The 15219-nt window shown below is 50.2% G+C and overlaps 1 protein-coding gene across 3 annotated transcripts in view; it reads left to right on the forward strand.

Annotated features, from left to right (window-relative positions):
• Positions 1-2205: 2205 nt before the first annotated feature.
• c13h6orf136 (chromosome 13 C6orf136 homolog) overlaps positions 2206-15219 on the forward strand; it is a 40247-nt gene continuing 27233 nt past the window's right edge. For 2 of the 3 annotated variants that reach the window (XR_005462829.1, XM_038815869.1), the window contains exons 1-3: positions 2206-2297; positions 4205-4391; positions 13250-14149. Coding sequence is in view for 2 of the 3 variants with exons in the window: in XM_038815869.1 (XP_038671797.1) it covers positions 4227-4391; positions 13250-14149 (1065 nt within the window). In the remaining variant the exon portion in view is untranslated. Of the gene's footprint in view, positions 2298-2336; positions 2491-4204; positions 4392-13249; positions 14150-15219 lie in introns of those variants that run through there. The other variant, XM_038815870.1, reaches the window with a different exon arrangement.

Genomic DNA, 15219 nt, shown 5'->3' on the forward strand with positions numbered 1-15219 from the left:
GCAGTTGTACCCTCTAGACCAACGGGTCTGTCTTGTGGATCGGCACGGGTCCTGGAGCTGCCAGCCACGTTGGGAGTGAAACCCGGGGGGGGGGGGGGGGGGGGGGGGGCACTTCCAAAGGAAGGCAAGGAGACGTTCATGGGGGGTTTCATTAGTCGCGGTGCAGAGTAGTGATCGGATGGTGTGGAGCGCATCGGGGAGGACCTCCTGCCAGTGGGAAACCGGGAGATTTTTAGACCGCAGGGCCAGACCATCCCATTCTCCCTCTCCACCTGTCTGTTTCCCTGGGGGTTGCAGCTGGTCGTCCTGCTCGAGGCAATGCCCTTGCTGAGCAGGAACTGATGCAGCTCATCACTGTGGACGTAAGCGGGGAAACCGAACAGGGCGAAGATGGTGTTGAGCGCTTTAATGACCGTGGCGGACGTCATATCGGGGCATGGGATGGCGAAGGGGAATCTGGAGTATTCACCGACCACGTTCAGGAAGTACCTGTTTCAGTCGGTGGAGGGGAGGGGCCCTTTGAAGTCCATGCTGAGGTATTCAAAGGGGCGGGAGGTCTTCACCAGATGCGCTCGGTATGTCAGATGGTCTGTACCTCAATGCAACTGTGCTAACTACCGTTCCACCTTTAATACTAGAATTTTATTTAATTCAAATTTCACCATCTGCAGTGGTTGGATTTGAACCTGGGTATCCTTTGCATTACTCTGGGGGCTCTGCTTTACTAGTCCAGTGACAATACCACTATGCCACTTCCTCCCCTGGAATACTCTCCACTTGCCTGGATGACTGCAGATCCAACAACGCTCAAGAAGCTTGACACCATGCAGGACAAAGCAGTCCGCTTTATTGCTCCCACTTCCACAAACATTCACACCCTCCACCACTGAACAACAGCAGCCTTGTGTACCACCTACAAGATGCACTGCAGTAACTCACCAAGATTCCTTAGACAGAACCTTCCAAACACACGATCACTACCATCTAGAAGGACATTTTTTTATTTATAAATTTGGAGTACCCAATTATTTTTTTTCCAATTGAGGGACAATTTAGCATGGCCAATCCTCCTAATCTGCACATCTTTGGGTTGTGGGAGTGAAACCCACGCAGACATGGGGAGAACGTGCAAACTCCACACGGACAGTGACCCAGGGCCGTGATTCGAATCCGGGTGCTCAGCGCTGCAGTCCTAGTGCTATCCACTGCACCACATGCCGCCCTATCTAGAAGGACAATAGTAGCAGATAACTGGGAACCCCACCACCTGCAAGTTCCCCTCCAAGTCACTCACCACCCTGACTTGGAAATATTTCACTGTTTGCTCACTGTCGCTGGGGCTAATATCCTGGAGCTCCCCCAACAGCACAGTGGATGTACCTGCATCGCAAGGACTGCAGCGGTTCAAGAAGGCAACGCACCATCATCTTCTGAAGAGCAACTAGGGATGGGCAATAAATGCTGGACCAATTAGCGATGCCCACATTCATAAAAATATTTTTAAAAAATGATCAGTGAATACCTCATTGCGATCCTGAAGAGCATGAAATGTGTCATTGCAATATGCTGTGTAAATAAGTTCTTATTTCCGTATTCGGGCAGCACTACGGTAGCACAGTGGATAGCATTGTGGCTTCGCAGCGCCAGGGTCCCAGATTCAATTCCCCGCTGAGTCACTGTCTGTGCGGAGTCTGCACGTTCTCCCAGTGTCTGCGTGGGTTTCCTCCGGGTACTCCGGTTTCCTCGCACAGTCAAAAGGTTAGGTGGTTTGGCCAGGATAAATTGCCCTTAGTGTCCAAAAACATTTAGGAGGGTTATTGGGTTAGGGTAGAAGTGAGGGCTTAAGTGTGTCGGTGCAGACTCGATGGGCCGAATGGCCTCCTTCTGCCCTGTATGTTCTATGTAATCTATGTAATGCTGTCAGAGAATGACAGAAGGAACAAGAATAGAGAAGGATGAAAAGCAGATGCAGAGCTCAAACCAAGCAGCAGGAAGTCCACAAATCTCCAGCTTTGTGCGATGAGACTACAACCCCCGGAACGGACTACAATTCCCGGAATACCAAACCGAGGCCTGGGGCGCATGCGCGTAACAAGTCCCGCCCCACAGCCCGACGCCACAATACGCTCAGTGAATGCACTAATGGGCGCCTTGCTTTTATTCTCCCTGCGCCGGGCTGCGACCAATCACAGGGCTCGTCCCATATGCCGGCAGCGACCTGGCTTCTGGAAGCGTCTCCGGTGGGCGCATGCGCGGGACTCCACAGGCTCCCGGTATCCAAGGGCATCTGGAGTGAGGTGGGTGACCCGGCGCGGCGGCGGGAGGATTCCGGTTGAAAGTCGCGCGGTGTGAGGGGAAAGCAGGAGGCAATGGTGGTGGAAGAGCTGGCTCCCAGGCCTAGGGTGGAGAGACAGATTGTTACGGGCTGCCGGTGAAACGTTGGAACTTTACGTTCGAGCGGGACCTGAGCAATCGTGGTTGCCTCCTGGGGTACGGACTGGGGTGGCGTGGGAGGGGGGTCTGCCGGCTCCGATGGGCTGAGATAGAATTGGGGGCGGGGCTGAGGTAGAATTGGGGCGGGGCCACAGGGGCTGAGGTAAATTGGGGCGGGGCCACAGGGGCTGAGGTAGAATTGGGGCGGGGCCACAGGGACTGAGGTAGAATTGGGGCGGGGCCACAGGGACTGAGGTAGAATTGGGGCGGGGCCACAGGGACTGAGGTAGAATTGGGGCGGGACCACAGGGACTGAGGTAGAATTGGGGCGGGGCCACAGGGGCTGAGGTAGAATTGGGGAGGGGCCACAGGGGCTGAGGTAGAATTGGGGATGGGGCTGAGGTAGAATTGGGGATGGGGCTGAGGTAGAATTGGGGATGGGGCTGAGGTAGAATTGGGGATGGGGCTGAGATAGAATTGGGGATGGGGCTGAGATAGAATTGGGGATGGGGCTGAGATAGAATTGGGGATGGGGCTGAGATAGAATTGGGGATGGGGCTGAGATAGAATTGGGGATGGGGCTGAGATAGAATTGGGGATGGGGCTGAGGTAGAATTGGGGATGGGGCTGAGGTAGAATTGGGGATGGGGCTGAGGTAGAATTGGGGATGGGCTGAGGTAGAATTGGGGATGGGGCTGAGGTAGAATTGGGGATGGGGCTGAGGTAGAATTGGGGATGGGGCTGAGGTAGAATTGGGGCGGGGCCACAGGGGCTGAGGTAGAATTGGGGCGGGGCCACAGGGGCTGAGGTAGAATTGGGGCGGGGCCACAGGGGCTGAGGTAGAATTGGGGCGGGGCCACAGGGGCTGAGGTAGAATTGGGGCGGGGCCACAGGGGCTGAGGTAGAATTGGGGCGGGGCCACAGGGGCTGAGGTAGAATTGGGGCGGGGCCACAGGGGCTGAGGTAGAATTGGGGCGGGGCCACAGGGGCTGAGGTAGATTTGGGGCGGGGCCACAGGGGCTGAGGTAGATTTGGGGCAGGGCCACAGGGGCTGAGGTAGAATTGGGGCGGGGCCACAGGGGCTGAGGTAGAATTGGGGCGGGGCCACAGGGGCTGAGGTAGAATTGGGGCGGGGCCACAGGGGCTGAGGTAGAATTGGGGCGGGGCCACAGGGGCTGAGGTAGAATTGGGGCGGGGCCACAGGGGCTGAGGTAGAATTGGGGCGGGGCCACAGGGGCTGAGGTAGAATTGGGGCGGGGCCACAGGGGCTGAGGTAGAATTGGGGCAGGGCCACAGGGGCTGAGGTAGAGTTAGGGATGGGGATGCAACGGGGCTCTGTTCGAATGAGGCAGGACGCAACAGCCTGCTGTAAAATAAGGGTGGCTTTAAAATACAGTGGCTTTACTGAAACAGGTTGGAGCTACTGTGGCTGCTATACTGGGAGTGGGGCTACTGGGGAAGGTTGTGGTATAACTGTAAGGGTGTAACTTGGGTAAACATAACAGGGTGGTGCTGCTCTGGGTTTGTGATAATTGGTGGATACACCACCTCAGAGGCTATTGCCGGTTAGGGAAGCTGGTGCAGTGGTAAGGTTTTTATTGAGCTGTGGCGGGCAGCGTAAGAAGTAAAGAGGTTTCTAGAGTGCTTTTTTTGTATGTGGGTATAAGATGGGATTTATTTTTCTATTAAGACGTTTGCTGTCTTTCTAAAGGGAGTGAAGTTGTTTTGTTTAATTGGGGGAGTTATAGTAACGGGATTTTGTGCATCACAGTGGCGGTGGGCTGTATACATGCATGGCAGGCGCAGTGAGCTGCCGGCAGAGTGCAGCCAGGGGCTTGGCAGCATTTGGAGTCGGGCAGCGGAGACTCTGCTGTGGGAATCTGCCCAGCATCCGAGGGAATGACTGTTACTACTATCCGACCAGGAAGCGGAGCTCCTCATCTCGCTGCTGTAGACGGGTAAGCAAATCGAATTGTGACGCTTGCAACTGCTTGTTACAATGGAATAGGACAAATGTGTGGGGTGTCCACTGATCTGAGAATGCTGAATACTTGCTGTCCCTTTCTTGATCACCTTCCATTAGAATATCATACTGCAAATAACTGGAGCAGGGAATTGTCTGAGCTGAGCAATTGAGGTGATAGGATGCCACCAGATTACAGACAGAAGGGTGGGTTGAGAGAGGGAAGGCATCCCACACCTTTGTGACAGCAGCAAAGAATGGGTTTCAATCAGAATTTGTCCAGCAGACCTTTGGTTTAGGGGCAACGTGTTGCCAAATGTGGTGACACCAACTAAGAAGAAAGCTCAGGGAGCAAGTGATTTATATACAGTCGTACAGAGAATGAATCACCTCATTAGAAGTGCTTGATTTTGGCTGTGCACCATCTCTGACCAGAGAAGAGGCAGGCAGAATTCAAGAGTGCAGAGTTCTGAGCTGCCTGTTTTCCTGGCTCTGAGGTATACAAAAGGGGTGGAGACTTATTGGCAGGGAATGGGGAATTTGGTGCGAAACAGGCAGGAAAATAGGAGTTAAGGCCGCAAAGGTCAGCCATAATGTTATTGAATGGCGCAGCAGGCTTGAGGGACAAAATGGTCTCCTGCTGATCCTATATCATGTTTGTATGAGGAGGGAATTGGTCAGAGCTTGAGAGATGCTAGGAGACTTATTGTTCTCTACAAAAACTAAAAACTTGCTGCCCATGTCCTGCAAACTTTAATGATTGGAATGAGATACTGGGAGGATGCGAGGAGTCAGTGAGCTTGGGGCAGCCTTTGAGCTTTTACATTTGGCCCAACAGGTCTTTACCCAGTTTTTGCGCCTCCTCCCTCCCTCTCTCTCTGTTTTCTCTCCCCCCCCCCCCCCCCCCCCCATCTCATCTGATTGGAATAATCAATTCTGTTTCCCTTCAAGTACATATCACACTTCTTCTGAAGCATTCTCTGTGCTAATCTAGTATGTGTTTTGTTAGAATGTGGCTGGTTATCTTTAAAGAAAAACACAAAGGTCCCTGAAAGTTGTACGAGATCCAAATTACAGTTTTGCAATTTTTAAAATTATAAATTTAATGTACCCAATTAATTTTTTCCAATTAAGGGCCAATTTAGCATGGCTAATCCACCTACCCTGCACATCTTTGGGTCGTGGGGGGCGAAACCCACGCAAACACGGGGAGAATGTGCAAACTCCACACGGACAGTGACCCAGGGCTGGGATCAAACCTGGGACCTCAGCGCCGTGAGGCAGCAATGCTAACCACTAGGCCACCGTGCTGCCCCTATAGTTTTGCAAGTTGATGAGGGCTGTAGCGAGGGGACCCTGATGGTTCCGTTGCATTGTCGTGCCTCTGGTACTAAAAATTTTCTCAGTGCGCATTTTTGTTGGGCCTCACTCATGCCCACTTTCAGCGTGCACCTCAAAGTGCCTGTGGATTTTTTTGTTGTTTCTTTTTATTAAAGGAAGCATGCAGATGGCAGCACGGTGGCGCAGTGCTGCCTCACGGCGCCGAAGTCCGAGGTTCGATCCCGGCTCTGGGTCACTGTCCGTGTGGAATTTGCACATTCCTCCTGTGCCTGTGTGGGTTTCGTCCCCACAACCCATAAATGTGCAGAGTAGGTGGATTGGGTACTCTAAATTTATAAAAAAAGAGGAAGCATGCAGCAACTTGCAAGGGATCATGGAATCCCTCTGGCGCAGAAGGAGGCTATTCAGCCCATCGGGTCTTCACCAACCCAATGCAAGGGCACTCCACCCAAGCCCACTCTTCCATCCTATCCCAATAATGCCTTAACCTAACCTGCACAATTTAGCATGGCCAATCCGCATAACCTGCACATGTTTGGACTGTGGGAGGAAACTGGAGCACCTGGAGGAAACTCGCACACATGGGGTGAATGTGCAAACTCCACACGGGCAGTCACCCGAGGCTGGAATTGAACCTGTGTCCCTGGCAACCTTGAGGCAGCGGTGCTAACCTCACAAGCCTTTTTAAATTAACCCCCTTCCCCACCATGCTTAGTGAAGCTGGAGTCAGCCGTGCAGCCCTAAATTGAGGTCATCTAGTTGAGCTCAATGATCAAACTTTTATCAAATCGGGAACTTCGCTGGCCTTTACGTTGATGGAACCCACAATTGGCACCAAGCTCACCAGTTTTCGGGACACGCTCGAGTCTGGCAGCACCTGTGGGTAGGGCAGGATAACAGATTTATGTTCCAGCTTGGTGATGTTCAGCCAGAACGAACCCTGTGTTTTTTAAGTTTTGATTTAAAAAATTTTTTATGATGTTTCCGGACAGTATAGTCTGGCCCTATCCCACAGAAAGCGGTCATTTGGCCTCTTCAAACTTTTCTGCCATTCAGTAAGGAAAATGAAATGAAAATCGCTTATTGTCACGAGTAGGCTTCAAATGAAGTTACTGTGAAAAGCCCCTAGTCGCCACATTCCGGCGCCTGTTCGGGGAGGCTGGTACGGGAATTGAACCGTGCTGCTGGCCTGCCTTGGTCTGCTTTAAAAGCCAGTGATTTAGCTGAGTGAGCTAAAAGTGGTATGTACCAGTGACAGGTAATGAAGATGGGGGGGGTGTGTGTGTGTGGAAGCTGTCGATTGGCCAATGTGCTTGGAACTTGCCGGAGGCCTGGGCGGCATTCAGAAAAGAAACAAAATTTGCAATACCCCGGGGCAGTCGTTGAAACCGGAGACAAAATGCTGTGACTGCTGGGTCTGGAATTAGGAGCAGAAAATGCAGCACCTGGAAGAGGAAAGGCGTTTACACACTGCTCTGAACCTGCCACCTCACCAAGGAACAAGAATTCCATCACACCTGTAGAGAGTTGTTGCTTCCACCACTTCCTCAAGTTGATGTGCGTAGATTTTGCATTCCGTGAAACAGGCCGTTCGGCCCCACTGATTTACCGTGCTGGTGTTCACGCAATGCTCGAGCATCTCCACCCACCTCTGCATCTCACGCCCCCAGCATGTTGAATTATTCTATTTATCTAGATGCCCCTGGAATGCACCACTGGCTTTTGCCTCAGCTGCTCCTGGTGATAGCAGCTTCCTCCACTAAATTCATAGATGTTTACAGGGCAGGAGGAGGCCATTTCGACCCATAATCTGCATGCGGGTCAACAAAGATCTGACTGCGCTAATCCCATTATCCAGCGCTTGGCCCATAGCCATGAAGGTTATGGCAGTGCAAGTGAATGGGGGCGGCATAGTGGTTAGCACTGCTGCCTCACAGCACCAGCGACGCGGGTTCAATTCTGGCCTTGGGTCACTTACTGTGTGGACTTTGCACTTTCTTCCCGTGTCTGCGTGGGTTTCCACTGGGTTCTCCAGCTTAGTGTGGTCAATCCACCTAACCTGCACATCTTTGGGTTGTGCGGGTGAAATCCACACATACGCGGGGAGAATGTACAAACTCCACATGGATAGTGACCAAATCGAACCTGGGTCCTCAGTGCCATAGGCTGCAGTGCTAACCACTGTGTCCCCCTAGGGTCCTCCGGTTTCCTCCTTCAGTCCTAAGATGTGCAGGCTAGGTGCTTTTGGCCATGCTAAATTGCCACTTCGTGTCCAAACAAAGATGTGGTAGGTTAGGTTGAGGGATTATTGGGATATGGCGGAGGACTGAGCTTGGGTGGCGTGCTCTTTCAGAGGGTCGGTGAAGGCTCAATGGATCAAATGGTCTCCTTCTGCACTGTGGGGATTCTAATATCCAAATACTTCACAAATGTTACGGGAGTTCCTGACTCAACCACCCTTTTGGGCAGTGAGTTCCAAGTTCCCACCAGGGTTTCTTCTCATCTTACCTTAAATCGATCCCCCTGGTTATTGCCCCCACTACTAATTAAAAAGGTGCCTTCCCATCAGGTCCCCTCTGAACCTTTACTGTTCCAAGGAAAACAGTCCCAGGCCATCCAATCTTTACTCATAGCTCTGACCCTCCAGCCCAGGCAGCATCCTTGTAAATCTCCTCTGCACCATCTCCAGTGCAATCACGTTCTTCCTCTAATGTCACCAGAGCTGCATTAGCCCGCTTGTTAACATAAACAAATGGCAAAAAGGAATCAGGAATCACCCATAGTCACCATTAACACACACCAACTAATGCCCATTGTTGCTCGTTGTGCTTTCTCTTTAATTGCTCTGTTTTAATAACCTTTGCTCTAGAGTCGCCAGGTATCTTTCTGATACCACCACGAGGTTCAAAGCCAAGTACTGATCAATAACTCAATACACCAGTTAGCAAGTTTGAAATCAATACACATTTATTATACACACAGTCAATCAATACTCATGCATAAATTCTACTTGCTAAACTATCACTACAACTAAAAGCCTATACTTAGCTTCGAATGGCCCACCAGGTCAGAGGAACAACGTAGCGTGCGTTGATCTGAGACTTACTTGGTTGATGCAGCTGCTAGGCAGGTCTCTCCTCCTTGAGAGCCAAGGCCAAGAAGAACGAACTGAACTTGGGGATGCTATCTTATAGGTCCCAGGGGCTTTGCGCCCTTTTGGGCGGACCCTGGACTTGGTCCCAATTAATTGGACCATGTCTCAATCGTTCTCATCGATTTTCTCCAATACTGGAGTTGTTCCCTGATCGTTGGGCGGACCCTAGGTGTTCGTTGGCTTGCCTTTGTCCTAGCTCCCACTGGCGCTGGGGAGTCTGTCTTGGTCCTGATTGTTTCAATGTATCTGATTGTTTCTGGAGATCGTTCATTAGTATGTAAATGGCTATTGGTTTCAGTTCTGTCTGGGTTCTGCAAATTTTAAACCACAGGAAACCTTGCACCTGCTTGTGTTCCCTGTAGCTGGCCAATTTTCCCTACACTCCTCATGAGTGTCCATTTTGAAATCAGGACGTGGCCACCCCAGGTGGCTACACCATGAATTGTAGAACCCCTCTATCCTTCCCCTCAGTTCAAACTTAACCTTCTCGAGTCAAGAATTCCAACAGGTCCTCCCGCCATGCCAGGGCACAGGGTGGAAAGGTTGCTCTCCAACCCATCAGGATCCGCCTTCGGGCGATCAACGAAGCGAAGGCTACATCTGCCTCTGCACCCGTTTCCAACCCTGGCTGGTCCGACACCCTGAATATGGCCTCCTGGGGGCCTGGGCCCAGTTTCACTTGCACCACTTTAGAAATAACCCTAAAAACTCCTTCCAGTAATCCTCTAGCTTTAGACATACCAAAACATATGATTGGCGGGGCCCCCCCCCGCAACGTTCACATACATCTTCTGCTCCTTCAGAGAATCGGCTCAGCCTCGCCCTCGTGAGGTGTGCTCTGTGTACCACCTTCAGCTGTATCAGCCCCAACCTTGCATACGAGGTGGTATTCATTCTTCGGAGCACCTCACACCAGAACCCCTCCCCCATATCCTCTCCCAACTCTTCCTCTCACTTTGCTTTTATCCCTTCCAGTGGTGCCTTCTCCTCTTCCAAAATAGCTCTGTAAACGAGCCCCCCTGTCGTCAGCACCTCCTCCAGCAATGTGGAGGCCAGCTCCTCCAGGAAGTTCTGTATCTCCTTCCTGGCAAAATCTCGAACCTGCATGTATCTGAACATTTCCCCCTGCTCCAGCCCTTACTTCGCTTCCAGTTCCTTCATCCTGCAAACTGACCCCTAAGAAACAAATCTTTCAGTGTCGTAATCCCCTTCTCCTCCCATTTCTGAAAATTTCCATCCCACCTCCCTGGCTCAAATCTGTGGTTATCTCAGATCTCAAATTAACAATTTGGCATCAGGTGCAATTTCCAGAAGAGTTCCAATCTTCTGCCAACTTTTGAGTACCTAAATTGTAAGGGCTTATAAGCCCCAGCTGACAAAAATAGCGTCGTCCCCTCCCCACCGATCAATTCTGCTAAATATCTTGAAAAGTTCGATTGAGTCACCCTTCACCCTAACTTACATGGGACATAGCTCTCCCAGCGGCCACATATGGGGAAAAAAGCTTTAAAATGGGCTTTTTGCACAATGTGCTCCTCTCTCACTCTCTCTCTCTCTTGCTGTGAAGAAGATCCTTCAATGGGATGATTAAAATTAGAATTTCCCCTCTGTGTACCCAAACATGTTCAGGAATGTGGCGACTAAGGGATTTTTACAGTAACTTAATTGCAGTGCCAACGTAAGTCTACTTGTGACACTAATAAAGATTCTTATTATTATCACGAGCAGAAGTTGCTGCTGTGATGCAGCTTATTGCCTTTGCTTAATACATTGGGTGGGGTCGGCTCCTTGACGAAGGTGGGGTGGGGGTGGAGGGGTCGAGCAGGCAAAAAGCGCGCAAAACTGGTTTGTGATAAAACCGAGAGTTCCAGAACTGTGATATTGTCCGTTTGATTTGGCTCAGAGGTCGTCCCAAATGCTGCAGCCCAAACCTATAAACCCCGCGTTCAGCTTCTCTGTTGGTGCTGAGCATATCGAATTGGATTTCATGGAACCATATAATTTACAGTGTAGAAGGAGACCATTCAGCCCATCGAGTCTGCATCAGTCCTTGGAAAGAGCACCCTACTTAAGCCCCACGCCTCTACCCTATCCCTTTTATCCCTGTAACCCACCTAACCTTTTTGGACACTAAGGGCAATTTAGCATGGCCAATCCACCGAACCTGCACATCTTTGGACTGTGGGAGGAAACCAGAGCACCCGGAGGAAAGCCACGCAGTCACGGGGTGGATGTGCAGACTCCGCACAGACAGTGACCCAAGCCGGAATCGAACCTGGGACCCTGGAGCTGTGAAGCAACAGTGCTAACCACTGTGCTGCCCTCTATAATAACTCCTCAGATATTACGTTATCCGCTATTTTAGTGATAGAATCATAGATGAAGCTTGAGGCATAGAAGCTGGCCCTTTGGCCCAGCTGGTTGGTGCTAGTGTGTGTGCTTAGTGCCTTTTGTAAGCATATCCTTCTATTTTGTGAGCATATCCCTCCTGTGCTTCTCTGGTTCCCCCTTAAATTCATCTGTGCTATTCGCTCCAATCACTCCTTACGGTCGAGAGTTTCAGTTATAAGAAGTAGGAGTAAGCCAGAGGGCCATGTCAGTCCATTATTCAATGCAATCATGGCTGATCATCTACCTCTGCCTTTCTGCCCAATCCCCACATCCGTTAATTCTCTTAGTGCTGAAAATAAAACCTACCTAAACATCAACCGAATTGCAGAGAGTTGTAACCCCCTGAGTGAAATAATGACTCCTCGTCACAATCTGAAATGTTCATCCCCTTATCCTGCGACTATGTCAAAAGTCCTTCTCGGCCAGGAGAATAGCTTCTCCACACCTACCATACCAAGTCCCTTGAGAAGCTTCTAAACTCCGGAGAATGTTAGCCCGTGGCAAAGTGTCTCATGTATTCCTTAATGGATTAATTTGTAGCGTATAGCGCAGGGAGTTTGTTAATTAAAAAAATAGCTCGGGTGACACTGAGGAGACAGAGTTTAATTCCTGACAGGGGTCTTGACAGGGTGGATGTGCAGAGAGGATGTTTCAACTTGTAGGAGAATCGAGAACAGGGGTGGCATGTTAATTACAAAAAAAATTAGGGGTCGTCCATTTAAAACGGATGAGGAGAAATGTTTTCACTGAGGTTCATGAGTCTTTAGAAATCTCTTCCAAACAGAGTCTTTAATATTTCTAAAGCAGAGGTGGACAGTTCCTTGGTAAGCAAGGTGGGGGAGGAGGTGATTGTTATCAGGAGGTAGGTGGGTTGTAGCATTACGGTTACTGTCAAATCAGCCATGACCTTATTAAATGGTGGAGCAGACTCAAGTAGCCGAATTACCTACTCCTGCTCCCTGTTCGTAAACAATGCGTAAGGGACTGAGGTGATGTAAAGGTTAGCCCAAGCAGGTGATGATAGCTTTACTCAAGGCTATTAAACAAACAATTGCATCTTTCTGACAGTCCAGCAACATTCATGGTCATTTCTTCTAGTGCCAGCCAGCAAATATCCCTATTTATTGAATTCTGTTTCACTGCTTGCCGCTTTTCTAGTGAGAGAGTCTCTAGGCCGCTGCACCTATTCCATCCTGGCCCTGGGTTGGTTGATTAAAAATGCCCAATTGTGGGGGCAGCATGGTGGCGCAGTGGTTAGCACTGCTGCCTCTTGGCGCCGAGGTCCCAGGTTCGATCCTGGCTCTGGGTTACTGTCCGTGTGCACATTCTCCCCGTGTCTGCATGGGTTTCGCCCCCACAAATCCAAACATGTGCCGGGTAGGTGGATTGGCCACGCTAAATTGCCCCTCAATTGGAAAAACTGAATTGGGTACACTGAATTTTAAAAAAAAATGTCCAATTGCAGTTGTGAATAAAGGATATGCAAATTAATGAAAGTCGCTGTTTCGAAAAAGTCACTGCCTAAAAGCACATGCGCTCGTATGAAAAGCCGAGTATGAGTGTATAGTTATTGCAACTGACCAATGGGATATTTCTGATATTCACCCTCCCCCATCCCACCACTTTTTGATTCTAGCCAATTTTCTTATGATGCTTAATTATCTGTGTCTGATGTAGTCACCAGTTTTTACCCGCTCTGACTCATCTAGCAAATGAAACACTTTTTTTAGTGCCGTTAGCATACCAAACCTGCTGCCACAAGATGTCGTTGAGACAAACATTATAATGTCATCTGATTATATCCTTTTGAATCTTGTTTGCATTGCCTCCAGTGCTTTGTTTTTGCAATAGAGGGACCGGTATCGTGTGCATGGTACTCACTGCGGTGTGTGTATATGTGGGGGTGGAATAGGATGCATCCTGGATTTAGAATTGACTAAGCCACCTGTTTTTGTTCTCTTCCCCAGAGGTTCGAGGTGTGCCCTGGCAGGCTCTCTCGGCAGATTAGCAGCGCCTCGTGGGCCTCACAGTCCCCTCTTTCCGTTCGGCACCAGACCAAGAGACGGCTAGGCGTACAGACGCACACGGTGGCTGCCCACTGCCTTAACCTTGGGCTGGGCCACTTCCCGGATATCGAGCGGGCCCAGGTCCCCCAGTATGGTCTCTTGCAAGGTGCCCATGGCCGTGAGCCAGTTCAGAATGGCGTAGGCCTGCAGTCCCTCATTTGTATACAGGAAGAGAAGGTCAGGATGCAGCTGATCGCGAGTGATCAGGGGAAGGAGCAGACTGCCTTGCTGGAGGTGCCATGTTCCAGTTTTGTGCATTTGCAGCAGTTGGTGGCCTCCAGGATAGAAAGTGTCCCCAACGAGCTCGAGGGGCAGCTTGGTGCCGAACAAGCGAGTGCACTTTTGCTGTCCCAGCTTGAAGGCATTTTGGATTCGATCACCACCGTTGATGGGCACAATGCAGACGACATTGTGGTGGATCGTTGTAACTCCTCCGGGTGGCCGGCGGTGAGTGAACTGGCAGACGGTGACATCCTGGAGTCACTGGCGGGGAGACTTGAGGGAACTGGCATGCCTCCTGCAAATGGGCAACTTCCCCAGCCGGATGAATCTCCAGAGATGATGTTGAGCCCTTGGGACATGCACGAGGGACACCTGGACACCTTTCGGTCACTGTTTGACAGTGGGTGCTGTCGGATGCCATACCACGTGGATTTCGAACACCTGACAATGCCCGCGCCACAACTCGGGGCGTTGGCCACTTTCAGCAGAACCAGTAACCTTGAGAGCGCTGGCTGGCAGAAGAGGGAGCCCAGCATGGAGGAGAATCTCGCAGTGCTTTACGAAAAGCTTAGTGTGGAGGTAAAAGAATGCTTTTACTTTAATTATCTTTTTTTTTCTTAATAAATTTAAGAGTATCCAATTAATCTTTTCCAGTTAAGGGGCAATTTAGCATGGCCAATCCACCTACACTGCACATCTTTGGGTTGTGGGGCTGAAACCCACGCAAACACGGAGAATGTGCAAACTCCACACGGCCAGTGACCCTGAGCCGGGATCGAACCTGGGACCTTGGCACCGTGAGGCCACCGTAACCACTGCACCACCGTGCTGTCCCACTTTAATTAAGTTTTAACTGTGTGTGGCTGAGTCGTGTGTGGAAGGATATCCACACGAATTAAGCCTATTATGGTGCTTTGCCTACAACAATTTGTGTTTTGTATAGTGCCCTTAATGCAGCATGCTTCAGATGGTCTCCAGATGCTTCATATGGGCTTTATTTGCTAAAATTCAACATCTGAGCCACAAGGGAGAGTAGGACCAAAAGCTTGGTCAAAGAGGTAAGTTTTAAAAGTCCGCTGAGAGGAGAGAGAAGTGGTATGTAGTGAGTGAAGCCCATGAAGCTGAGGGCACAGCACTAATGGTGGAGATATCAAATTTGGGGTTGCGAGGGAGGTAGAATGGAAAGAATGCAGATACCTCTGAGGGATTTGGGGCTGGAAGAGATTTCAGAGACTTGGAAGGGTGAGGCCAGGGAGGGATTTGAAAACCTGGATGAGAATTTCAAAATCGAGGCATTGCAGGGCCAGGAGCTAGTGTAGGTCATTGAACGCAGCTGATGGGTGCAAGCGAAAAAATGAAAATCGCTTATTGTCACAAGTAGGCTTCAAATAACGTTACTGTGAAAAGCCCCTAGTCGCCACATTCCGGCGCCTGTTCGTGGAGGCTGTACGAGAAGTAAAAATAAAGGCAGCGAAGCTACAGATCAGGAAGGACAGACAAGGAAAGTCTCATTGTTTTTTTTTCTTTTGATCCATTATGCACTCTGTCTAACCAGAGATCTGCACAGTCGTAGCATTAATTCCACCCCATTTTTGTTTTCTCAAGGTGGAGTACTGGAATACAAGGCCAGTATTTCATTAGCTTTTACA

This window comes from Scyliorhinus canicula, chromosome 13 (assembly GCF_902713615.1).
Source record: "Scyliorhinus canicula chromosome 13, sScyCan1.1, whole genome shotgun sequence".
Taxonomy (NCBI): Eukaryota; Metazoa; Chordata; class Chondrichthyes; order Carcharhiniformes; family Scyliorhinidae; genus Scyliorhinus; species Scyliorhinus canicula.